At 39.4% G+C, this 27,233-nt stretch overlaps 1 protein-coding gene and 1 non-coding gene across 3 annotated transcripts; one reads left to right on the top strand and one right to left on the bottom strand.

Moving 5' to 3' along the window:
• Positions 1 to 450: 450 nt before the first annotated feature.
• LOC141441646 (sperm-specific sodium:proton exchanger-like) lies at positions 451 to 27,233 on the bottom strand. Of its 2 annotated transcripts, XM_074106437.1 has the most exons (22): positions 25,956 to 27,233; positions 23,939 to 24,164; positions 22,363 to 22,519; positions 20,706 to 20,880; positions 19,661 to 19,896; positions 18,556 to 18,677; positions 17,597 to 17,723; positions 14,140 to 14,218; positions 12,568 to 12,668; positions 11,845 to 11,978; positions 10,437 to 10,540; positions 10,259 to 10,370; positions 9,556 to 9,731; positions 8,667 to 8,785; positions 7,005 to 7,149; positions 6,768 to 6,871; positions 5,686 to 5,833; positions 5,149 to 5,305; positions 4,445 to 4,518; positions 3,377 to 3,410; positions 2,969 to 3,027; positions 451 to 2,097 (listed from the first exon to the last, which is right to left on the bottom strand). In XM_074106437.1, exons 1-22 carry the CDS (start codon positions 27,225 to 27,227, stop codon positions 2,059 to 2,061), a joined length of 3,900 nt encoding a protein of 1,299 aa, XP_073962538.1. In that variant the 5' UTR covers positions 27,228 to 27,233; the 3' UTR covers positions 451 to 2,058. The 2 variants fall into 2 exon arrangements, with proteins under 2 accessions (XP_073962538.1, XP_073962539.1); XM_074106438.1 differs by lacking the exon at positions 3,377 to 3,410.
• Positions 15,297 to 15,369, top strand: TRNAA-AGC (transfer RNA alanine (anticodon AGC)). Its single transcript has one exon. It is a non-coding gene; the product is annotated as a tRNA-Ala (tRNA).

Below are 27,233 nucleotides of genomic sequence, written 5' to 3'. Positions count from 1 at the left end.
AGTTTTCCATTTAAGTGCTAAGTTCATAAAACAAAATATGGTAGACTTAAGTTCTTAGGTTTTAAAATAATTTGAACACCTAATGTAAACACTGCATGCCTGGCCTTGTGATTAGATTGGTATAGATATAAATGATAATACTATGTAAGCACTCGAAATGGCATGTTAACTATTTACAAGTATTATTGATTTTAGTCCAGTGAACAAATTCCAGAAAATTGGATAAATTACTTATTTTTTTCAGAACTGTATTCAAATTACTTAAAAAGTGTAAAAAAAAGCTATAGTTATTTTGCGGATTTTTATTTATTGAATGTTCCTGTTCTCTATCAACCTAATCAATTAAAGGCATAAACAAATAATACCATAATAATAATATGTAACAAATATGTGTGATTATTCATCATAATCACACTATATTCATGTAAAGAGGAATTTCCCTTTTATTAAGTATATCTTGTATCTGACATAATTTAATTTTGTTTTGAAAAACTAAAAAATATAATGTTTAAATGAAACTAAATATCTTTTCTGTTGCATTTTAATATTATGTTCATAGCTGAAAAATTCAACAGACGAGTATAAAAATAATATTATGGATGCACTATATCATTTAATTTGCCTGTGTGCTTAATAATTTCTTAATAATTACTTGCATTGTTTGAAAATACGCTTTGCAATTAGAATAACTATAAAATAAGACTTGACAGTGTACACATACTGTACATAAAAAGATGCAAAAAGAGTCATAAAAAAATAAAATACAAAAAGGCTTGCAAAAATATTAACCCCCCGTTTCACCATCCATTGATTACATTTGTCCGTGAAATAAAATTAATCAATGGGTGGTGAAACAGCCCCTAAGTATAATTTAATTTAAGATTTCACTGTCGTGTTTTTCTGTCTGTAGTAGGGTTTACATTCTAATTCCAGATTTTACTGTATAAAAAAGTAAAAAACATTATTTTTGTTTAACTTTTCAGTATATTTTAAGCTTATCAGACTAGCCAGCCAATTAAAAAATAACAGGGTTTGGATTTCTTATTGGTACGTTTTTTTACAAAATTATTACCTGTTACTATTTATGCATAAATTATGTAAAAAATATGTTTTCAAATTTCTAAAGTCTATACATATTTTATTAATTTTAAGTTTTTTGGGTGCAAAGTACCATCTTTCTCTACATGCAGTTATCCCCATATTACATTGAGGAGGTGCTGTGCAGTCTATATTTTCATATTTGGGACCATTATTTTGTCTTGTCATTTACTTTTATATTTTCTTAGTTTTTAATAAACTTAATTACAAAAATGAACGTTTTATTTAAGAACCTCATTCATCCCGAAATAAAAAAGTTAAGTATTCAGTAAGTACCGATTTTAATAAATCTATCTAAATCTCTAAACATATGTATATTTTAATAAAAACAAGCATAAATACTAACAAAAGGCAAAACCTAGTTGATGACAAAGTGCAAAGATATGTCTTCGTAGCTTTGTCTAAAGGTTTTAGTCCACTACAGCCAAGTGCAAAATTCAAACTTCGTATGTTGCCGTCCCGCTGACGCTTATGTCATTTAATACGCGAGGGAAAAGGATAGTGCGATCACAGATTTGAAATACTATTATATTTCAAATCTGTGGGTGCGATACGAACTTTGAGTTTCGTAGTAGCCCCTCTGTTCCCGCTAGTCCTAACTTTTTAAGACCTAGACGTGGGTCACGAGCTTTATTTTGGATATCATTTCAAAATACTTTATTCAATTAACAATTAGTGCTTTATAAAGTACATTCGGTGTTAATTCGTTCTTTATATTACGCGAGGACTCACGAGATTATTTTTTGTATGTGCCGGAACTGTAAGTCTTAATAATAATTATGTCACGGTGTAGTGCGCGAAAACCCTTAGACTAGGTACTAAAAACACCAGTAACTTTATACCATGGTACATAGATGTCGATGCTTATATACACACGACTGCAACATGTTATCTCTTCAGCGTGACATCACTCATCCCAAAGTGAACGCGTTGTTTGTCACGACATAATTTCTCGTCCTCTTAACCCTTTCTCGGTTTTGTCAGCATCGTGTTATATATCTATTTAAATAGAAAATTATATATATTACTGGCGAATCTGAAAAATATCCTGCATGAACCTAGAACGCGATCGTAGCGCCACCTATCCCGATAGCCGGTGGGTGAAATATAACTATAACCCACTCAGGGACTTTCTCGAATAGACGAAAAATTCTCGTGGAACTAAGAAAGGGACTCTCACATAAAATAATAAAAAAGGGTTCCGTACCATTAAGTATCTATGTTCGTATACAACATTAGACGGTCACAAAAAAAAACACGTTTGTTGTATGGGCGCCCCCCTTAAATATTTATTTTATTTTAATTGTAAAAATTTCAACTGTCTAGCTATCACGGTTCATGAGATACAGTCTGGTGACAGACGGACGGACAGGAGTCTTAATTAGTAATAGGGTCCCGGTTTTACCCTGGATACGGAACCCTAAAAACGGAGAAAAGAAGAATATATTGGCTACTCTGTTTGGCGACCTTTAGACTACAGAGGTAGCCATGCCTGTGTCGCCGTTATGTCGCCATGGTGTCCCGGTGTGGCAGGGCTCTTACAGAATTAACTGTCAGCGCTCCACTCATGTGCCACGGGCTGTATTAAATTTATATACGTTCTAAAACATATTAATAAAAATAAAAAAATAAAATGGTCTCGCCGGAAGACCAGCGCTGGCTCCACCAAAGGATTTTATTTTATGATTGATTTTATGCTGAGGTGAGACCATTTCGGGCACAAGCAAATAAGTAATTTTATTTATTTTTTGTATTTTGTTCTCATTTTATTTTATTTCACTTCATTATTATTATGTTTTTTGCTGTATCTATTATTATTATTTATATTTGTGTGTCGCGAATAATTTTTAACATTTTCATACGAAGTTACCTCTTCCTCAGATTCAATACGCCTGGCCGGCCCAGCCGATGTGTTGGAAGGATTCTGATCTGTATGACATAATAACAATGAAAGTTTTCATCACAATGTCCATCCAGGGCCTATACTACAAAATGCAAAATACGAACTTAGTCTCGTGCCGTCCCACTCACGTTAATATTATTTAATACGAGAGTAAGCGGGACGGACGATACGAATTTCGATTTTCGTAGTACCATCGGCCAAATAAGTGGTCTATCAATTTTTTGAACAAATTCCTATCAAAAAAGGAATACCTAAAGTGCCAACTATTTTACCGACACGTATTGAGTAAGGGGGGACGATACGAATTTCTATTTCCTAGTACCCGCGGGTTGACAAATACGGGGTCGTACACTAACCGCACTCATTTATACTCACTTAATTTAATTCTTGATGACTCGAGTTTCACGGGCTGTAAGTAACGTCGACAGTTTATTTCAGTAAAGTTTAACATTCTTCTCTGGCATTTTTCTATTACCTACCTAAAGGTACTAGGTAGGTAGGTAATAGTAGATTATTGTCGTGGCCTGGAAGTAGGCAATTGCTGGCTGAGTATGAGTATTAAACGGACTAGCTTGCGAGTCCGTTAAACTAATACGAAGCCAGCAATTACTATTCCAGCCGAGACTAATATAAAGCTTTTCTCAAAAATGGTGAATAATTCAGAAATAGAATAAACTTTTTCTCAAAAATGGTGAATAATTTAATTTTATTCCAATATTTTTCATATGCTTTCCCGCCTTTTTTCATTAAAAATAAACTGCAGGTGTATTTTTCCACCGAAAACACCACAAGCTATTTCAGACCCAATAGAAAAAGTCCGGAGTTCCAACAAAATATCTGATACCGGCCATTAGAGTTGGCTGTATACGACTTGTGCCAACATTTCCATGGCCTTTTTAACTTAAAAAAAAGTGACTGATTGCAGGCGCGCTAATTCATTATTGTCGAGCTAGCGCGCCTGCAATCTTTTTAACTTTTTAATTTTTCGCTGACCATAAACTAAGCACTTCACCTTCTGATATGTAAAGAATAATGTCAACTTTTACGGTCATTTTTGAGAAAAGATACATAATCTGTATAAATAAAAATGAATCGTAAAATGTGTTGCTAAGCGCAAAACTTCAAAAAAAATTAGAAAAATTGAAACGGGGGCGAAGCCCCGGGCAACAGCTAGTAAGTAATATATTATTTTAGACACCGTGTTTTAATTTTATTTCCATTAGGTAATTTCGACAGACAGCTCCTTTCAATAACAAAAACAATTTACCTACCTACTTGTAAGGTTAGCGCCATAAGTTAATCAAGAACCTTAACACTGCTTTACTGCGTACATATTATTACTATTATTTTACTGTGTAATTCGTGATTATATATTCAACAGTAAGTTAGCCACTATTAGTTTGGTCAGTTATAGATACATATGTTTAAATATTCGTAACTTACGATATTGTCGTCGGGCTTAAAGTATTTGGAGGCTATTTCTTTGAGTTCTCTATCGTTATTTGACTGCACGTTGGCTGCAATTGAAAAAAATATCAATCATTCAATTTTGAAGTAGTTACGTAGGTACTCAATAAAAAAGTTTTTTTTTAACTTCAACATTATCAACCTACCCCAAAGGATTCTGTGCCCGTTTTTCCCTGCTTCTTTCGTCTCTTTTGCTAATTAGCACGTCTCACACACCTCTGCTCTACTGGCTCCACATAAAATCCCAGTACTTAGTTTACAAACAACATCAAACCACGGCGCTTCGCTCGTCTCTGTACCTACTGCTTTACTCGTCTCAGTACATACTAACCTCTGCTATACCGGCTTCACATAAAATCCCAGAAGTATAACAATTGGGACAATTGGTGTCAAGTGTCCCATGATATTTATTATTTAATGACAAACCACAGTTCTTCACTCGTCTCTCTACCGCTTCGCTCGTCTCAATACCAACTATGTACTGCTCTACCGACACTCCACATAAAATCCCAGTAGTTAACAACGATAAACCACGGCACTTCGCTCGTCTCTCGACTGCTTCGCTCGTCTCTGGGCGGCTTCGCTCGTCACTCTATCGCTTCGCTCGTCTCTCTACCGCTTCGCTCGTCTCTCTACCGCTTCGCTCATCTCTCTAACGCTTCGCTCGTCTCAGTGCCTACCTCTGCTCTGCCGGCTCCACACAGAATCCCGGTAGTTGACGCGCCGCACGCCGGCCCGGCGGCGCTTGCGCTCGCGACGCGCCGTCTTCGCTCGGCTGTCGTTTGACAGTTTTCGGATCACCTTGTGGTACAGGCAGCGGGACGACGCGTTTGACACCTGTTGGTACAACTAGGCATTAAGCTGCAGGGCTAGTACGAAATTCGAAGTTCGTGTCGTTCGGTCCCTCTGACACTTATACTATTAATACGAGAGCGACACGGACGGTACGATACGAACTTCGATTTTCGAACTTCGGAGTAGGCCCTCTGCTGGAACTTAATGTAACAACAACACAAAAGGTTGTCGTTTGTTTGCTCCAGGACCGGTATCATTGTTTGTTTTGTCGACCATGATTTAAGCGTTAGGATGTTTAATTTTATAGTAGCGTTCCACGTTGTTCCACAATAAAAGATGATGTCACGCAGAACTTTAACTGGCTGTATCTTCATAATTTATTTTTTGTTTAGTTAGCAAAAAAAGTTCACGATCAGTCTAACCAGTTCGCACTGTATGTCGTCCAGTTCATCCTCCATGATGTCCAGCTCGTCGGTGTCTTTAGCGGTCACCAGCAGCAGCTTGGTCTCCGGGCAGGCGCTGGAGACCACAAGCTGCGAGGACTTGGGGAATATCAGACGGTGGGCTGTCCTGCAAAGAAGTGTAGGTCAAATGGCTCTACCTATTAAAAGCGGCTGTGGTGGCGCGAGTAACGGTCGCTCTAGTCTAGGCACCATCAAATAATACGTACCTACGTATGTAAACTCTTTATTGCATATAAAAAATAAAAATAAGAATAGAGCAGATAGGTACTTAGAGAGAAGTAATAAGGGATATCTTCCAGCTTAGTTATGAGAAGATAGTTTATTAACAAGAAAAGCAAACAGTTTTTACGTGTGGTAAAAAGGAAAACAGAAATATTTAAAAGATAAGCAAAATAAATACAAAATTATAAACATTAAAATTCATTAAATCAAACATATACCGATACCTACCTACTTATAAAAATAAAACATGATACAATAGAGGAAACTGCTCTTCCCTCTACTACTACTTAAGCACTGGCTGAAATATTCGGCATTGATTTTGAGGTACTCTTATACGGAATACATAAAAAAATTCGTCAAATAATGGATAATAGTACGAGCGAGAGTCTATTAGAAGCCCGAAGTCGAAGACTGAGGGCTTTTATGAGTCATGTTCGTAATTCTAGTACCGCCCGTGCGACATACAATGTTTTTCATCACATTTGCGAGTACAATTTTATATTTGTAAAAGAAAAAATATAATTGTTTCAAATATTGGCGATACCTTAGGCTGCGCTCTTGGCAGCGCCGCCCTCCCCCTCCCGCAGCATGTGCCTGAGCCGCTGTGCGTGTGGGCCAGCGCGCGCAGCACCATCAGTACGGGCACTGACTCATTTACCGACCACGGGTTTCATGACAAGCACATTAAGGTCGAGTGTTTTATTTGGGGGGTTGCAACCAAGGTAGCCTGCATGTTACGACACTGTTTACGAGCAAGTGTGATGAAAAAATGTTAAAAATGTAACACTACTCTTAGTGGCGCCCAACATGGGACTCACCTCGGTATGTAGCAAGGTGGTTGGAACACTTCCCTCGTTGCCATATCTTGACAAATGCCGTCCAGTAACACTATGTCTTCCATCAACTCATTAACAACGAATACCTTAAAATAATTATCAGAGTATAATATAGCTCACTCCTGTAGATAGATAATTTTTTCAATTGCAGTTTTTTTGGTGAGATTAGTATGTTTTGTGCCTTCGTTCGAAACATGAAATGTGGGCTGTTAGGTATACCTTGAAAGCCTTAAGGCACGGCACGAAGGAATGTTCCAGTCGCATGCTGATCTTCTCCGCCGACCAGCCATGGTACGCTGGCACTGTCGGCAGCACCATCATGGCTAGCTTTATGCCGATCTCTCGCCACATCGCTGCCTCTAGGCTGTAATATTTTATCTTACTTATCCTACTAATATTATAAATGTGGAAGTTTGTGAGTGAGTGAGTATGTTTGTTACTTGTTCACGCTGAAACGGCTGGACGGATTTGCTGAAAGTTTGGCAAAAAAATTAGTTTAATGGATCTCTAAATAACAACCGCTGGGTTAGAGTCATGAAATTTGGTATGTAGGTAGCTTGAAGTCTGGAATAACACATAGGCTACTTTTTATTACGATATTAGGGATAAAATAGGGATAAAATTTCGAAATTTCAACCGCTGGGTGTAGAGTTGAAATTTTGGACAGTTGTTCTTAACACTACCTCAATGAAGACCCCGATATACATTTTGTAAAATCCTGGGATTTTAATTGTAACTATACCATATCGAATAGTTTACGCGTGCGAAGCCGGGGGTAAACTCTAGTAATATAAAAGTTTACCTGCTTCAAAATTTGGTTAATGTTGAACGTGTTCAGCAGTGGCAGCGCAAGACCTAAATTTAGCGTGGGGAAGATAGGTTTTGCGAGACCCTATGATGGCACACCACACATTAGATAACGGATTTTTAGATGTGCAACAAAACAAGAACCATCCGAGGCGCGAGGCCCCTCAGACCGCGAGGCCGTGGGCGGTGGCCCACGTTGTCCACGTTGAACCGAATCGACAATAAAATTTTATTAGGCACGGATAATACCGACATGGAAATACCGACCCGCTATTTCGTGTACACGCCCATACAAACTGGTATCAAACTGACAAGAGTTTCTATGGGCGGGTCACAAAATATCATGTCGGTATTGTACGTCCGGTAAATAGTGCCACCCCTTTAAGACCTACAATAGCGGACCTACAAACGGTTGAAGTTTCAAGATTTTATCCCTACCCTGTGGGGATATCGGGATAAATAGTAGCCTATGTGTTATTCCAGATGTCCAACTATCGACATACCAAATTTCATCCAAACCCGTCCAGCCGTTTTGCGTGAAGGAGTAACAAACACACACACACACACACACGCACACACGCACGCACGCACGCACGCACACACACACACACACACACACGCACGCACGCACACGCGCACGCGCACACAAACTTGGGTACTAAAATGCACTCTATCAGGTGAATGTGAATAGTTAGAAGGTGCATTTTATTGTATAGTAACTTCTTGCATACTAATTCAACTTTGGTTCCTGTTTGCATAATTACCTTTTTTTTTTATTTGACTGGATGGCAAACGAGCAAGTGGGTCTCCTGATGGTAAGAGATCACCACCGCCCATAAACATCTGCTACACCAGATGCGTTGCCAACCTAGAGGCCTAAGATGGGATACCTCAAGTGCCAGTAATTTCACCGGCTGTCTTACTCTCCACGCCGAAACACAACAGTGCAAGCACTGCTGCTTTACGGCAGGATTAGCAAGCAAGATGGTGGTAGCAATCCGGGCGGACCTTGAACAGGGTCCTACCACCTGCAAAACGACCTACGTCCATTTATCAAATATTTCTACATGTTACCCGGTGATAGCATTCGGCGCCAGGTTAAATGCCTCCTTGACGACAGGCAGAGTGATGTAATACGCCTGCACAGCGGAGTCGCAGCGAACGGTGTAGCTGTACGGACGATTTGTTAGGACCTACACGAGAGTAAATAAGTTAATAACATATCAAAGTGAAAGTACATGCCCACACCTTATCTTCACTTAGGTACCTACCTAGGTACATTACATTTTTTCTGCCATTTACTGGGGTGGTCAGATATAAACGTAGGTACCTCTAGTGTGTTTCGAAACCCTTCGGCCACTTTGGAAACCAAAGGTTCGGAAACAGTTTAGAAAACAGAATTTTTTTTTTGGAAGCACTGTAAATACAGGACACAACGCCATACTCTAGTATAACTAAATATACACACACGTGTGTGCTCGATCATTTCAATACCTATTTTTGTTAAGTAGAGTACACAACATTTTACCAATTTTGTCATGTTAATATTAATAGCAGTACCTGGGCGACCGAAATTCGCTCGGGTTAAAGCTAGAAAACAGGCATTCTCCCAGGAATAAGACCACCAAGCTAGGATAAATGTTGGTCCCCGAAAACCTCACATATCCAATTTTAAATTATTGAAGCCCTTTCCGAGATCTCCAAAATAAATACAAAAGAATTACTCGTTTTTAGGTTTTAGATAGATAGATGGGTCAAATCCTGAAAGTCAAAATCAACCCACATCCAGGGCCTGACGGATTGACTGGAAACTAGTTACACATACTATGTAGGTAAGTTGGATGATAATCCAGGCACTGTCAAAAGATGTTAGTTGGTATGATGATTTTGAAGGCACACCTATTACCTATAGAAAATTTTTGTGCCAGAAACTTTATGCTAAGAGAGGTGTACTAATATTTACTCCCAGAACTCCAACAGCATTTCCAGACACGATATAATCCTTGCTGGGTTCCTCGAACTTGAGGTCCGTGAGGAACTCATAGTTGGGGATGGCTTCGTCTATGTCTCCGTCTGGTGGGATGTAGGAAGCTTCTAGAAGACCCGACACTAGGATGTACAGGCCTTTGGGCTCGTCACCTGAATATTTTTAGGTTTTTTTTAGAAAACAATTTAAGGACTAAACAATTGCGACGTCACCAATGGTATTGATTCGTTAAGCGTGGTTTAGAGACCTGCTGCAAGAAAAATCGTGCAAGTTGCATCAGGTAAGTATATTGCGAGGCCGTAAAGACAGCTTGTAGTCAATCAAGCGCTGCAATGTAATACAATTTTCTCAAACATGCTCGGAAATGTATGCGTTAATGTCACGAAATGGAGACATGAAGTTTCTCATTTATGGCTCCCACCACCTCCCTACATAACTTCTTGGCCTAGGCCATGAAGTATGTATGAAAACCATTATTGTCCGCTGCTCTAACTTTTTAAATTTGCTTACTAACATTAAACTGACATAAATAAACCACAGGGTGTATTGTCTAACGCGCTGACGTTTGCGATCGCATTCACCGTCTCCTTCTAGCCTTGTCTTATGCCGTGTGACAGAAAGAAGTGATGAAAACGATTGTGATTCCAAATGTGTTAGATAATAAGGCCTCAGATCTGACCTCTGGAAATCAAAACGTCGTTGATGTTGTAATTGAATATGTCAGAGTTCTCAATGAAGAAATCTGCCACCCTCTCGTTTCCTTGCAACCAGGAAACAGCTCGCAGCTGGGTCTACAAACAGAACATTTAGCTTTATTGACTACGCGCGCCATCACAATCACATTCACCATACTCTACCTCTGGTGACGATGGAGCGACTAAGCTGCCTTTATGACGAATGTATTGTACTTTCTCTTGAATTGCGTGCACTAGTAATCTATATTCCACTTCATCCAGAAAACCTAAAGAAAATTATTTTATGAGAAAAATAAATCCATTGACCTATTTGTCAAAGATAGTTTCAATAATTATTATGTGTGTATCCCACCTCACTGTAGTTTGAAATCAAAGACCCAGTTGAACATTGGAAGCTTATAGTTTTTTTTTCACACCTTTCCTTCAGAAAAGTAACATTTCCTCCCTGACGAGAGGGAGCAAAGTGCAACTTTTCTGTTCAAGGCTTTTCTAAGTGTTTTATTGCAAATGGCATTTTTTGAAGTTGATAATTGTAATGCCACGCCATTTTCTATGCTGGTTGTTCTTTAATATTATTTAGATTTTTTTTTTCAAGTTTTTTAATGCTCGGTGTGAAAAGTTGTATGAGCCACTCGGGAGCAAAATTATTTTCATCTTGGGCGTTAACACTTGAATTCATCATACGCTCAGGATTCTATTGCAGAATCCTTCGCTACATTCTGGATTCAATTTACGCCCTCGCCGTTAATACACCATTTTGCTCCCTTGTGACACAAATAACTATTTTCGAACGGCCTGTTATTGTTAGCATCAAGTAGGTAGCTTTTACAGGATACTGGAGAAAGGGTGAGCTGCCAGAGGAGCCGTTCAGCAAGGTAAGGGATTCAACTTCGAGCTCAGTTATATGCGCCTATGATGCTGACCATTACCATTCGTCATAATGTGACCTTAAGGGGCTACCCGAGGTTTTCATCGATTTTTGACAAGTTTTGAATCGTATCTCCTACTTTTGCACTACAGATAGAATTATAAGTCAAACGGCTATCGGTTCTCCAATCTTTTATCTCCATTTTTGTCTACCGGATTTTGAAAAAAATGAATACTTAATTTTGCATGATTTTTTTAAACATTGTCTGAAAAAACACCTATTTCGTATCTCTATTGACGTGAAAGATCTAACATATACGAAACCTACATATTTGGGTTTGTCTTTGACGTCTCTAAAAACTGGTCGAGGGTTTTCATTTGAAACTAATTAACACAAAAGTTATGGCCAGAAAACCAGTTTCTTGGCCTAAAATTGTTCAACTTTGATGCCAAATATCTCGAAAACAATGAACTTTGAAGTAAATATGGGATACTATATTGCTTAAAGCCGTTGTTGTTAATATAATAAGCTACAAAAATCATTTGAAAACGAAGGAATTCAGATCGAAGGTCATTTGGGCATGGGATCCCCTTAAACTGTGTAACCTTAAGCTGCGTATCGACTTCGCGCAGGCGCCGCGCGAGCATTGTTCGATGGTTATGGACAGTCAATACGCACCTTAGGAGCCAGCAATAAACATACCTTCTTCCTTCAACTGTATAGCATCGATCACCATATTATTGAGCGTGGAGGTGGTAGCCTGCCGGGTCTTCACCGTGATGGCTGTCCAGGGTCGATCACGCTGCAGCAGCCCGAGCTGACGGGTCACTGTCAATCTGACGACCATTTTATCGGTGAATAAATACCATGACACAACTTGACACCAGACCTAGCCCCAAAACCACCACAAAAAGCCTCTGGCGCATAAGATGGCGGATGGCACGATGAAACGTCAATTGCTCGTAATGACAAACCTTTGGCGAGTATCATCATCCCAGCCTATATACGTCCCACTGCTGGGCACAGGCCTCCTCTCAGAACAAGAGGGCTTGAGCCATAGTTCCCACGCGCGCGTATTGGGCATAGCCTCAAAACATTTAAGTAAAACTTGTGTTATGGGTGTATTGTATAATTAAATAGATCTAGAAATAAAATAGAAAACATTTATTCGTGCCAACATAGGAAAAAATGTGTAGTACCTATGTCACGAAATGGTGCCAAATCAGCAAACTGCCGGTCTTGCAAACAGCATTGATCTCGTTATTTTGATATGTAGGTACATAACTACATAAATACGTATTAAACACCCAAGATTCGAGAACAAACATTCGTATTTTCCATACATAATATCTGTATCTGTAGGGGGATGAAACCTGGCGGAGACCTAAATACTAATTGACAACTCTGAGTGCGTCAAATACGAACCTATCAGCTTCTAAACGAGTGTTCAGCGTTTCTTGTATTAATCTATTGTCCACGAGCTGAGGCAGCAAGCTACATACCTCCTGCTCTCCTGTCACAAAACCCTGCAATACAAAGTTGAGGTATAACAATGAGGGCTATCGTTTTTTGTCTCACTAGATGGCGCACTGTTGCGTGAGGTTTTTAAGTATGGCTTTCAAAGTCTATTATTACGGGCGTGAAAACAAAGTTTAGATTAAAATCATATTTAATACACCTTAAAACCGTACCATGAAAATATCGAGCATGCCACAGTGTTGCATAGTCCCCGTTTTGTTCGGAAAAAAGGGAGGAAAAAGGTTTCCGAAAGACAAAACTGTCTCAAAACACAGACATTCATTGCCCCGGAACGCATATTTGCCATAATTAATTTCAGATATTGGAAAATATTCACAAAATTATTCTAATTATAAATAAACCCGCGTAGCTCACCCAAAAACTATGAGATTTGACATTTCGGAGACCTCACGCTACACTAGCGCCTCTAGCGGCGAATTCATTCGCGATAGCCCCCATTGCACACCACGTTTTTTAAACGCACTCGACGCGCGTTTTGCCGCTACAAATACGATACGCACGCGAATTGTATGACTGTTCTATGGAAATAAAGGCGCGTTGACGGCGCTTTTCAAAATCGCGGTGTGTAAAACTCTTAGGGCTCAGCCAAACGAACGAAATTTAGATTTTGAGTTTCGTATCTAAATGTCGTAGCTAATGTGGTTATTATATTATGAAGTATTTAAATAAATAAATAAATATAAAAAGACATTTATTGCCACATTAAAAGAAAAATACAATGACACAACAAAATAAAAACAACATACACGTTACAAATATGTGGCAATAGGCTCAGCTCAGCATTCACATGCTGCCGGTCGACAACCGGCGGCGCTGATTTTCAGCCTGCGCCCGTCTCGCGGCACGTTTTACACAGTCAGTAATACGGGAAGGGCAAACACGCAAAAGTATTTATATATAAAAAAACAAACCATTAAAAAAAATTGCAATTTTAACACGTAAGGGGGTTTAAAATGTGGCTCTATCCATATAAGGCATAATTGCCGGTCACTGTTCGGTAAAATAATAGGTACTAATACCCCTCTTCCCGGGGTTATTAGCCATCAGTTTCCTCTTTAGATTCTTTGACTTAATAACTCGAGCTAAAACTCGATTAAAAGCTTTTTCCCAGAGATAAGACCAAGCTAGATCGAGTTGGCATCTCCGAAAACACCCACATACCAAATTTCATCGAAATCGTTGGAGCCGTTTCAGAGATTCTGAAGATTCTGGTAGTAAGTATATCAAACTTTCAAGGAAAACTATAACGGCTAAGTTTGCTTGAGAATTATTAGTAGTTTTACTCTTAAATAGCAGCCTAAGGTATAAAATATACCTAAACTTGGAAGATTCCATATTATAAAATACGAAATCCTTAGAAAAATATTACTTAATTTTTTCGTAATGGCTACGGACCGACACGCTCTTGGCCGGTTTTTACAATCAAATATAATTGAGAAAAACATCGTTCAAACTTACCTTGCCCACGTCATACCCAAAAGCCAGCTGTTTATCGATCATCCTATCTATATAGGCCATAATCTTTGGAACAGATACTCTGAAACAAATAAAATTATAGTCCTTTAACCAAGATAGTATAATCTGGCAGATACGAGAGCTATTTGAAGAGAAAAGTGAAAATATCTGCTTACTTAATGGATAGGTATTTATTTATTAGTCATAGATATTATTTCTCTCCTAGATTATTCAAAACGACAATCAAATTTATTTTAGCGCCGTCTTCGCAAAAATTCGTTTGTCCTTATCTGTCACTTCGATTTCTATTTGTTAGAAAGGGACAAAGCATTTGTTAGTTAACATAGGCTGTTAAGTTTTATGAATAAGGGGTATTTCTCTCCTAGATTAAACCCAAAAAAAAAAACATTAATTTTATTTTTTGCGCCGTCTTCGTCAAAGAAGTCTTGATACTCTTGATCCCCGCTCTGGGTCGTTTCTTGTGCAAAGGTCACCATCGCTGTTCAACACTGCAACGCGGCCAGTATAAGTATTGGGCACTTGCACATGGTATGACGCGGGGCAAATTATTTGACTGATTGTGTGTGTCCCATCAGCCAAATATCTACCACCCTAGGTTGATAACCGTTTGCATGTCATAAAACAATAATGCCAATAGACGTGTCTGTCAACTTGAAAGTTCCACTTTAGCGACATATTCATTTGATAGGAACTTGTTTAAAAATTGATAGACCACTTATTTGGCTGATGGTACCTATTTATCTGAATTTTCTGTTATTTATTTAAATTTGTGTAACTTGACATGTTTTTATTTAATAAGGTAATTAGTTATATGTAGGTACCTACTTGACATTTTTAACAAATAAATGCATTTTTATTTATGATTGATTCTGTATGTAAGTACCTACAAAACAAGTGAATGGCAGTGGCACACTTAATTTGTCCTAATGTTAGGTAGGTGGTACTCTACTTAAAAATAAAAGGAATAATTGTTAATATTTTTTCTTTCAACAAACAAAATATTATAATCACAGATTATACATTACAAATGTCTGCAACTTAATTAAATCGTCAATGATGTCAAGGTATATTTCCAACGAATTAGCTGTTACCGCTTTTATAGATGTGATATGTAGTGAAATTTCAACCTTACTTTCATCGGGGGTGTAGCTCAGATGGTAGAGCGCTCGCTTAGCATGCGAGAGGTACGGGGATCGATACCCCGCACCTCCAAATCATCTTTTTGTATTTTTATTTTTTTACTATCAAAGACGAATAAATCGACTTTAAAATAAATATTCTTAGTTCACAAATATATTTTTTATTTACTTTTTTTAATATTATTTACATTTGTCAAATTTTGTTATAACGTGCCACGAGAACAAAAGTTTTGCGACTGTCATACTTAGTACTTAGTAATAAGTGTGACAATGACAACGGATTTAAAAGAAATATTGATTTTTTGACGTAATTTATGGCTGACCCCATACAAATACATTGCGCTTATGTACGGGTCTTTTAACCGACTTAATTTTAGTTACTGCGAACCCCCTGAAGTGCTGTCACATTTTAAAATACACTGTTTTGAACTATGTTTTCTTAAATCATAATAATTTACCCTAGTGCCAAATGAAGACGCCCTCTGCCCCTAATAGACATAAATGAGTTCCTCTATTCACCGCTAGATGGCGAGACCACTCATATAGGGTAAGTGGCATTTGGGGTAATTTAAATCGATGCATTTGGGTGAAGAACAAACTTATTCATACAAATGTATGATTATTTTTCGTGTCACAATGGAAAAAAAATTAGTAATTTTAACTACCTGCGTTAAGGTATGCAACTTTTTGGTCTTCACCCTTTTGCCACATTTTTAGCTGACTTCAAAAAACATGGAGGTTATCAATTCCGTTGTATTTTTTTTATTACTTTATATACCTTATTATTAAAATACTAATGAGGTCCTTCTCAAGGTGAACTCGGACAGAAAGCCAACCGTGGACTATTCCTTCCTTTCTTCCATTCGAGCTCACTTTGAGAAGGAGCCCCGGATTGGCTCGAAACATGTTGGGCGTACCTCGACTACTAATAGTGAGTGACGAGTCTATCTATTTTAATAACTATATCATCCTCTCATCATCATCATCATCATCCCAGCCTATATACGACCCACTGCTGGGCACAGGCCTCCTCTCAGAACAAGAGGGCTTGGGCCATAGTTCCCACGCGGGCCCAGTGCGGATTGGGAACTTCACACGCACCATTGAATTGCTTCGCAGGTTTGTGCAGGTTTCCTCACGATGTTTTCCTTCACCGCAAAGCTCGTGGTAAATTTCAAATGTAATGTATCATCCTCTCACGAGAACTTTAATTCAAATAAACTAGTCACATTTATTTAATTCAGTTAACCTTATAGTTCTAAAGTTCTTATAGACTAAACAATCTAGTCGATACAAAAGTTGTATATATGCGCCAGCCCTTACCCTCTTGTTATTATTATTATTACCCGACTGCGAAGGGTAATGTGTTTGACCCGTATGTATGTATGTAGGTATGTCTATTCCTATGTCCTCTCGTAACTAGTCAACGGTTGAACCGATTTTAATAAATGATACGTCATTGGATTCCTCTTGTTGACGCGAGTCACACTGGGTACATGGACTTCTTGAAAAGTCAAAATGGCGGATTTTTGGCGCCAAATTGTGCGTTTTTAAATTGTGTTTTTATTCAAACCTATCCAGTAGGGTATCAAATGAAAGCTAATAATTAGCCCATTCTAAATATATACCAGTTATAATAGTTTTAATCTACCATTTACACAGAAATATCAAAAAAGTGTGAAATAAGTAAAACAATAAATTAAAAAAATCTAAAAGCCCGACTGCCTCAAAAAATACTAAAAAGAAGAAAACAAGTCTAGTGCGCTAGAACTCTGTTAAGTAGCTAACTTAAAGTTCAACAGTCGGGACCCATTTAAATCGTGACGCTCAAAAATTCTTAGTACTTAAGAGTACCTAATGGGTTCCGACTGTTGAACTGTTGACTGTTTTGCAGGTGGTAGGACCTTGTGCAAAGTCCGCCCGGATTGCTACCACCATCTTGCTCGCTAATCCTGCCGTGAAGCAGCAGTGTTTCGTCAACACTGTTGTGTTTCGGCGTGGAGAGTAAGACAGCCGGTGAAATTACTGGCACTTGAGGTATTTCATCTTAGGCCTCTAGGTTGGCAACGCATCTGCAATACCCTTGGTGTTACAGATATTTATGAGCGGTGGTGATCTCTTACCATCAGGAGACCCCCTTGCTCGTTTGCCATCTAGTAGAATTAAAAAAAAAACCCTTTAGTAAGCTACTTAACAGATTTCTAGCGCACTAGGCCTTTTATCTAATCTTTATTTTTTAAGGCAGTCGGGTTTTTTGTTTTTTTTTTTATTTTTTTTTGTTCAGGGTGCATTAAGCTAACCTGGCAAGCTTGCAAAGCCTAAGGAATCGCAGCATGCGCAGCAGTTTGGTGGCGGTGAGCACGCTAGAGTTGAAGGTCTGCCACTTGTCGAACGACGTGCACGAGTCGATCACATCTAGAACGAAGTCTGGAACAACGAAAAGATTTTGAAAACCGAGTTTTTAAGATGCTGATAAACTTGAACATTTTAATGAGCATTGTAATGAGCATTCTAAAGAATATAACTCACTAGCTGTTGTCCGCGGCTTCGCCCCCGTTTCAGTCTTTTTAGGGTTCCGTTGTCAACTAGGAACCCTTATAGTTTCGCCATGTCTGTCCGTCTGTCTGGCCGCGGCTAAGCTCAGTGATCGGAAGTACTAGAAAGCTATAATTTGGCATGAATATACATATCAGTCACGCCGACAAAGTGGTAAAAAAAAAATAAAAAAAAATGGTACCTCCCATAGACTTAAAGTGGGGGTGATTTTTTTTTTCTAGACTAACCCTATAGTGTGGGGTATCGTTGGATAGGTCTTTTAAAATCACTGGGGGGTTGCCCAGACGATTTTTTGTGTTTGGCTCAATTACGAACACAGCAAAAAATAATTATCCAATTCAGTGCTGCTGTTCGCATCGTATCGATATATCGTAATATGAGCGTACATACATTTCGGCAATTCATTTTTATTTATATAGATTTACAGGTAAAAGCTTACAGAATACACATACTCTGACGTTTTCGACCGCATACACCTTTCTTTCTACCTTCATTCCATTACCGTGTGACAGAAATAGTGGTGAAAAAGATTATGATGCCAAGTGTGTTCAGTTCAGACAATTAAAGGCCGTATTCAATAACGTTTCTGATGACCGCGATCGCAATCAAATGACAGATTTCGCATACAAAAACTGTCATTTGATTGCGATCGCGAACGTCAGAAACGTTAGGCAAAGACGGCCTAAGGTCTCTGGCCGCTGACCTCCAGTAGCCATCACGATGATGAAGAAGTCCAGCTTGTTCCAGTGCGACGCGAAGTAGCCGCGGACGCCGAACGCGCACAGTTTTATCACCATTTCCAGGAAATACACGATGTAGAAGAACCTAGAAATGGTCAAAAGACTCAATGGTTATCACTCCAAAGTATCTACTATTCAAAAGTATCATCTGTGTCATCATCATCATCAGCCGGAAGACGCCCACTGCTGAACAAAGGCCTTCCCCTTACAACGCCAAAATGAATGACAAGTCGCCTTGCATCCACCGGTTGTCCACAATTTTCACGATGTCGTCAGTCCAGCTAGCTAGTGGGAGGCTTGTCAACTCCTGAGGCCGTATTCCCTAACGTTTCTGACGCTCGCGATCGCAATCAAATGACAGATTTCGTATACAAAAACTGTCATTTGATTGCGATCGCGAACGTCAGAAACGTTAGGCAATACGGCCTCTGGTCTGTAATCCGTGTGTTCCAACAAAAACGAAAGTTCAAATTTAGGTTTCTACTTGTTGGCACTATGGTATGTATTAGGCTCAGGTCTCTGGGTACACATATATGGGTATATGTACGAAATTAGATTTGAAATCGATGAGCTTAAGCTAGCTTAACAGTTAACAAAACATTGTGAGAACCTACAAATATCTACAAATAAGAGTTATGAGTGGTGTGTAGTTCTCTTTCCACACTAGGTCCGCGTGGCAACTTCGGCCCGTCAGTTATTCCGAGAGGAAGCCTAGGCTGTCCCCTGCACTGGGAGGTATACAGGCCGAGATGTTGATGCACTGTTTCATTTTGTGTAGGTATACAGTCGAGGGCAAACATATCTATATACAGCTATAGCGTCAAATATATGTACCTAACATCGACTTTATGGTCACTATGTACCGTTTTTGTCGAACTTAAAACCTAAAATTGCTAAAAATGGCTCCGAAGCGGTAACGTTTCGTGTGCTCTGTCTACTCCATTTGGGAATACAGGCGTGATGTTTGTGTTGTGTGTGTGTGACTTTATGCTTAAAGGCATAAACACATTATTTATGACCTTGACTGCGCTTAAGTTTACGCTTAAGAGCTACTAAAAAGCAACTCACAGATTAAGCGTCTTGATAGTATAAATAGTGGTCTTGCTAACAGGCGTGGGGAGCGCCACTTCGCAGAGTATAACCGGCGTGTTGCAGAGGATCATGACGTAGATGAACCCGTCGAACCAGACGTTGGTGACGAGCCGGTAGCAGCGCTGGCGCCAACGCGCGCGCGGGATGCCCGCGCTGGCGGACTCGGGCGCCAGCATGTGGATGAGGCGGCGGCGGAGCCACACGGCGTGCGCCTTTCACACGAAAAAAAGTTTTTGGTAAAAATTCAATTTTTAATACACTTTTTTTGCTGACTGTACTTTTTGTTGACGGTACTTGTATTGTCACCCAAACTACATTTGCGTACCAAATTTGAAGTCGACGCCATTAACCGTTGAAGAGTTCCGTCCTGTGGAAACGATCCGGACTACCAGGATGTCACTACCAGATTATTGTATTGTATTGTCAAACAATTTACATAAGTATACCAAATTTCAAGTCAATACAACTACTGGAAATTGGTCGAATTTAACTTGCGAGATTTGATTTACAGACAGACAGACTATGACAGACAACAGGACAGGTGAAACTAAATAATAAGCTTGTAAGAAAGTATAAAGCATGATTTAAACACTCGCGTCGGATCGGCTCGGAAATAATTTTACAATGTTTAAACAATATGTACCTACTAAATGAAATGTTGTGGACCAAGTGATAAATCGGTCATTTTTCATAATGCCCGGACAAAGCAAAGCTGTAATTGCCAGATTGTAAGTATTGTCGCTAGATTTACAAGTAGGTATACCAATTATAAGTCAACTTGACCACAGGAAGTGCGTCAAATTTAACTTGCAAAAGTTAAATAAAAGCTTGTAAAAAAGTCAAAGGCCTTAAACATAAATAAAAGGCTAATAAATAAATTAGTGTAGGTGTACATATTTAATAATGCGACTAAATAGTGTTATTTACAATCCCCTTATGCCACTCAAAACTAATACCTACCTACGATACCTAATGTCACATGTATAAGCACATAAGGTTTTCTTTTATATCTTGAGCCTACCTTCGGTTTCCACAAGGTGCCGAGCTGGTCCAAGTTGATCTTGCCGTCATCCGAGTCCGCGGCCACCTCCACGGCCTGCACCAGTATCCTGACGCCGTCTTTGCTGATCTTGCCGTGCTCGTACTGCCTCCAGTAAGATATCTTCAAGGCTTTGAGGACTCTTTGGTTGGCTTCTCTGTTGAAATACACTCATCAAAAAGTCTTGGGCTACTCATTGTCCCTAGGCTGATGTTTTAACTCAGTAGTAATATGCCTATATTGAAAACCCTGTCCAGATACTCTAAAACAGGCGTTTTACCAGAGATATGATCAACCTAGATCGATTGTTCGTTCCTAGAAACCCCCATGTAGCATATTTTATCATAATCGTAGAGGCGTTTCCGACATCCCGAAATATATAAATTTATACAAGATTGCTCGTTTCAGAGTTACGCAAGGTATTAGATATATTTAAAAAAAAGGACTAACATCTGGTAGCATGGTGAACAGTTGTGTTGAGGATGAACTCTGGTTGAGTTCGATACGCGTCAGCGTAGTATAGTGGTGGTGATGTTGGGTCTGTGTGATTTGTAGAGAGCGGATTTGAAGTAGCGATTACAAGTTTAATGTGGATATGACTAGTGCGATTGGTTAGATAGATAGATGGATTTATTCATTAGATATCATGTTGTTTAATTGTCTTACAGTTATCTTATTACTCACTTATTTACTTACCGCAATGCAATCTTACAGATAATTAAATTCAATAAATGTTATTCTTGCAACTTTATGTAAAGAAAAATATTGTATTCTAATTAAAGGAGTTTTATACAGCTCACACATTAGAGATCCTATTTATTACGCACCTTTTTGTCAAAAATAAATACTATATAACTTGTATTAGTCTTATCCATATTAAACTTGTAATCGCTACCTCAAATCCGCTCTCTAGTGATTTGTGTGTGTTCTTAGATTACAATATGGAGGTGAAGGAGCTGCATGAACATATTGGTTGCATAAACGTAGCCGAACTAGGTCGCGGGTGAGCGAAGTATGGGTAATTTCATGGGAAAAAAATATTATCTATTTACTCCTCAGCTAGAATATCAAAAAAAAATTCGGACGTGCTTTTTTTATTTTATCAATCAAACAAAAACTGACAAGCGCGTCAAAGTTCGGGAATGAGGGCCCGTGATGTCACGCCGTGCTAAAAAGTATTGCAACGATTGCACGGCGTGACGTCACGCGGATCTTTAACTGGCTCCAACTTATATCTATTTTTTTTATTGACAAAAGAAAAAATACTTACGTGTCAAATATTTTCGGATAATCTGATAATCTAACTAACGTAACAGGATTTTTATAGAAAACTAGCCACCCATTGATTAATTTTATTTGACGGATAAATGTGATGCCGTCTCCGTCTATTCGAACAAAACAAACAAACTCGCGTACTTTATAAAGGACTAATTAACATTAAACGGCCGAATGTACTTTATATAAAGTACAAATTGTTCATTGAATAAAGAATTTTAAGAATTTTGAAATAATATCCAAAATAATTTGTTATCAACAGGTCAACCACGTCTAGGTCTTAAGCACTAAGTTTGTTTAAAATGTCAGGACTAAGGAAGTTAATCAATGGATGGTGAAACAGGGTTAATATCCAATTGTCCACCTCATCATCTCGGCGAACTCCTTCTTGGTGGGTTCGTTGGGTATCTCCCGCTCGCAGTCCGGGCACGTGGTGTAGCGATACCCCATGTACGCGTCGTCGTCACTGTCCTCCTCCCTCCCCGAGATTTGGTTTTGGTACGGGTGCTTTATCGTCGTGCCTTGACAAAAATATCAAAAAAATTAAGCTGCTTTCACATTTCTGACGTGATGTGTCGTGACACATGGAAACATGGCTTCATACTTAACGCAAGCCTTCACAACACGATGCATGTCATCAGAGCAATATGAACGCAACCATAACCATATACAATACAACCATTATATATCAACTAATTGTGTGAGCCTCCTATTCATATTTGGGCATTTCTATCAACCGTTGTACCCTGACTGAGTTTATCTCTCCATTTCAACAAAATTTGGGAATCATTGAGTCTCAAACATTGAGTATCAGTCACTGAGTCTAGTCCATCATTCCGAGCCGTAAAACAGGGTCTCCAGACGTTTTCCCAAAATATTGTATGGATGTGTCCGTTTTGTTACAATTTTTTTATAATTTTCGTAGCAAAACGGACACATCCATACAATATTTAGGGGACATATGTGGAGACCCTGTTTTTACAGCTCGGAATCATGGACTGAGTCTACCTCCCAAATTTTGTTGAAATTGGAGTGATAAACTCAAGGTACAACGGTAGAAGTAATGGCCATTTATACTTAAAATACCATTTAACAGACTCATCAACGCGAAACCAGAACATAAAGCCTACGAGTATTATTGTCTGACCTTGGAATCACAATCGCTTTCGCCATTTCTTTCTGTCACTCGGTGTAGGATGAAGATAGAAAGAGATGGCGATTGCCAGCGCGAGCGCCTGAGCGTTAGACAATATAGGCCGAGGCCCTTGAATGGATTTCTAATGCAGCGACTCCTAGCGCCATCTAAGAGCATTATATAGAAACTCCAAATACTACATCGCGCAATGACGGTTTTCACAGAGGCGAAATATCGCTAGATGGCGTTAGTATCGTAAGGTCCGTATAATGTTTGCTTGCGATTGGCTAATTTAATTTATTTAACCAATCACGCCAATCAGGCCTGTGCCCTGCAGTGGGACGTATATTTATTTATTTATTCAAAACAATACAATAACAGGCTTTTCTGTCCTACATTCAATAAACAATTTCGCCAGTAATCAAAGTATACTCTCATTGAGAGGGACGTTGTACGGTGGTTGTAGTTTTTGCAACTATGATAGTAAAATTCCAGAAACCACGTGGACACAACTTGCGCATTAAAAAATGTCAGACACGAGAGAAATATAGAATTTGCGATCACTGTTCACTATTAAGGTAAAACACTATCAAAATTATACTTCAACTAGCCAAAGAAACAGAAATAGCAAAATTAGATATTGTCTACATCCGCCATGTTCGAATGCTACAAATCGAATCCTAATTTAAGTTATTTAACCAATCACGAGCAAACGTCAAACGGAGCTCACGATACTAACGCCATCTAGCGTTATTTCGCCTCTGTGAAAGAAAACCCTCATTGTAAGTTGAGGCCGAAACTTTACCTTCTTGCACCATATCCCAATTGGCATCAGCCAGGAACTTGTCCATTTTCAGCATCGCCACGCACCGGTCCCTGGTCATCATGATGCGTTTGACACAGTTCGTCATGTTCGCCTTCTTCGCCAGGGATATCTCCGTCAGGCCGAGCATCTTCAGAACTCGCTGCATCGTCGTTGCATTGATGAGAAGCGAGAGTATCACCAGGCCAGTGGTTTGGATTAGGAATATCTAGAATTAAGTGAAACTTATTTGAAAATACAAACTGAAATAAAGATGCACAGAAAAAACAGAAAAATAAGACCATCACTGGGAATCGAACCCAGGTCCTCGGTAATCCGTACCGCGTGCTATACCGCTACACCACTGATGGTCAACGGTACCGACACGAATTTCCCCTATGCACCTCATATCTCAGCTTGTTTGTTTCTTACTTAGTCACTTAAGCAGTGACGCTAGCGACATCTATGCCGTAGCCCTCATCGAGAAACTTTTTAACTTATTTTCTTATGAGGTAGAGCCCTACTGTAACCACTTGCTGGCTGCAGTACGAATGGGCCGGCTCGACCGGGTTGGTACCACACTCCCACAGAATACCGGCGTGAAATAGTAGTTTTGCTACTGTGTTTCGTACGGTGAGTGGGAGTTCCGGAGGCCGAACTCCCCTCCCCCCTCCCATTCTATTTTCTCATTCTTAAATTTGTTAAGGTCCATATTGTTTTTTTGTTTGTTTATACTCCTACACAAAAAGTTAGCATAACAAAGTCGGACTTATCCCTGAAGGGATCTCTGCCAGTCAACCTTTGAGTGGTAGAGAAGAGCAATCAATAATAAGGATCGACAAACTAGAGAAAAACATTTGAATACCTAAATAGGTATAAATGCATAAGCATAATGCATATTCATACCGAAACAAAACTGTTACAAAGTAAAATGTGTGAAAAGGACTCCCAATTTCCATAACCTATTTTCCGGCAGATGGGAAGCAAGTTTTTATGAAAAAAAGTATTTCGTACAAAATTCCGATAAACAATTTTAAATTCTTAAAACGAGAAGGACATAAAGCTTCATCATCATCCCAGCCTATATACGTCCCACTGCTGGGCACAGGCCTCCTCTCAGAACAAGAGGGCTTGGGCCATAGTTCCCACGCGGGCCCAGTGCGGATTGGGAACTTCACACGCACCATTGAATTGCTTCGCAGGTTTGTGCAGGTTTCCTCACGATGTTTTCCTTCACCGCAAAGCTCGTGGTAAATTTCAAATGTAATTCCGCACATGAATTTAGAAAAACTCAGAGGTGCAAGCCGGGGTTTGAACCCACGACCCTCTGCTTGAGAGGCGATAGGTCAAACCACTAGGCCACCACGGCTTCATACATACATAAAGCTTAGCATGCTTAAACTAAGATACAGATAATCAGATAAATATATGTTTATAGTCTAGTTGATGTGCGAGCATGAACTCTAAATTGTATACAAATGCATATAAATGCAATTATCTTTTTACGAGTGTTTCCGTTGAGAACTTTGCTATCTACCTGACTGATATAAAGTTATCAATGATCAATAAAATCTATAGTATATTTGTTAAATTTCAGCGTGCTTTCAACATGTTTAGTGTTTTCCGATCGATTTTTAATGAAATTTTGATTAACCCGTATATTTTCAGTAGTGTACTTAGTAATACCTATTGCAAAAAAAATTGTACCTACGTTACCTAGTTAGTTTTTTCATGTTTTTTTTTTAAAAGCAGCTTCTTTTTTTCGAAAATGTAAAACACAATACAGCAGGTGAGTGCTGTATTCTCAAATTATTATATCTATACCTACTAGTATAATCTTCACATATGATAACAAACGCGTCGCCAGGGGGGAACAGGGAGGGGAGGGGCAGCTATGTCGCCCCGCACCGCGCCTCTAACGGCTTAACAGTCCGCCACTGCTTGCATGCATCTCCGTTTTTGATACATTAATTCCTAGTAATCAGAAACTTTTACAACGTGATAGGTAGATTACACATACCTCGCCAGCGTCAGCAACTGCGGGTGTCTCCCGCACGATCAGCGCCAAGCAAAGCGGCAACGGTCCTCTTAAGCCACCCCACACACACGCCAAGCTATGCGGCCACGTTATGCCATACCCCATCAGCCTCAGGACAGGCGTCATCGCGGCATACGCCATCAGCCGCGAACAATACACCGTCGTATAAGTCACAAACACCAGCGAGATCTCCCTCACTGTTATAACATTCGCAACCCTCTCGAAGATAACTACCCCAACCATCGTAAAGATCAGAGTGTTCGCAGCATGCGACAATATCATCCAAAAGTGGGACACGACCTGCTCAACTTCACCAGCTATCGTAGATTTCCTATTACTAACAAGAACCCCAGCTATCACTGTACCTAACAACCCGGAGACGTAAAGAAACTTCTCCCCCACGTAATACGTTAAAAACGCTCCAGCTAGTGTCACTGTTACCGCGCATAGCAAATCGTAGTAAGTTAAAGATAACAGGGTCGCTACGACTTTCCCCATGACGATGCCTAGTAAAATACCTCCGCCAGCAAAGCGTAGGAGCAACATTGATATCTGTGACGCTTCTGTCACGGCTAAAGCCAAGTATCCAAATACAATCGTGAAAACGATCATCACAGTCGCGTCTCCTATAACGCCTTCTCCGAGCAGCAAAACACTGACGTATTTACACCTCGACATTTCTTTCAAATTCTTCACAACTTCCATGGGATAGATTGGAGAACACACAATGCCGAATAACACCGCTGTTGCAAAATTCCATGACGTTTCAATAACATAGAAAGCCATGAAGGCAGCCATCAAACTCGTTAATAACACTCCAGGCACAGACACTAACACAATTTGAGGAAAGCTCTTCCAAAATGAATGAGCATCAACCGCGTACGAGATATTAAACAAAATGATGGGTAGAAAAGTTATTAAAACTATGTCAATATCAATGAAGCACACGCCGACAATCGGTTTAAAAGTCGGGTGCACATTCGCACAGTACCCTAACAGGGCTCCAATGGCAAACATTACGACCCTATAAGGGATACACATGCTTGTCCAAAGCATGATTCCTCTCACAACTACCCCCACGAGAAGTGTCGTGAAGACGAACAGAAACGCTAAGGCGTTGGGGTAAGCCAGCGTCGGGCGACTAGGGTCATCGAATACAACTGTTGTGTTGCTATAATTCGAATTGTTGCCGACATTTTGAGCTTGAGAAAGTATTGGTGCAAGAGTAAAAAGTAGTGACAATATTCGTGCCATATTTGA

The sequence above is a fragment of the Choristoneura fumiferana genome, chromosome 24 (assembly GCF_025370935.1).
Source record: "Choristoneura fumiferana chromosome 24, NRCan_CFum_1, whole genome shotgun sequence".
In the NCBI taxonomy this organism is placed as follows: Eukaryota; Metazoa; Arthropoda; class Insecta; order Lepidoptera; family Tortricidae; genus Choristoneura; species Choristoneura fumiferana.
The sequence above is the reverse complement of the archived record's forward strand: the minus strand, read 5'-3'. Positions and strand labels throughout refer to the sequence as shown.

Excerpts from the sequence above, each read along its gene's own strand:
- LOC141441646 (XM_074106437.1), bottom strand. The coding sequence starts at position 27,227 with ATGGCACGAATATTGTCACTACTTTTTACTCTTGCACCAATACTTTCT. Across the intron at positions 8,786-9,555 it reads ATGCTGTTGGAGTTCTGGGA|GTCCTAACAAATCGTCCGTA; the intron begins GTAAATATTAGT and ends ACTCTCGTGTAG. Across the intron at positions 5,834-6,767 it reads CCACCTTGCTACATACCGAG|GACAGCCCACCGTCTGATAT; the intron begins GTGAGTCCCATG and ends ACTTCTTTGCAG.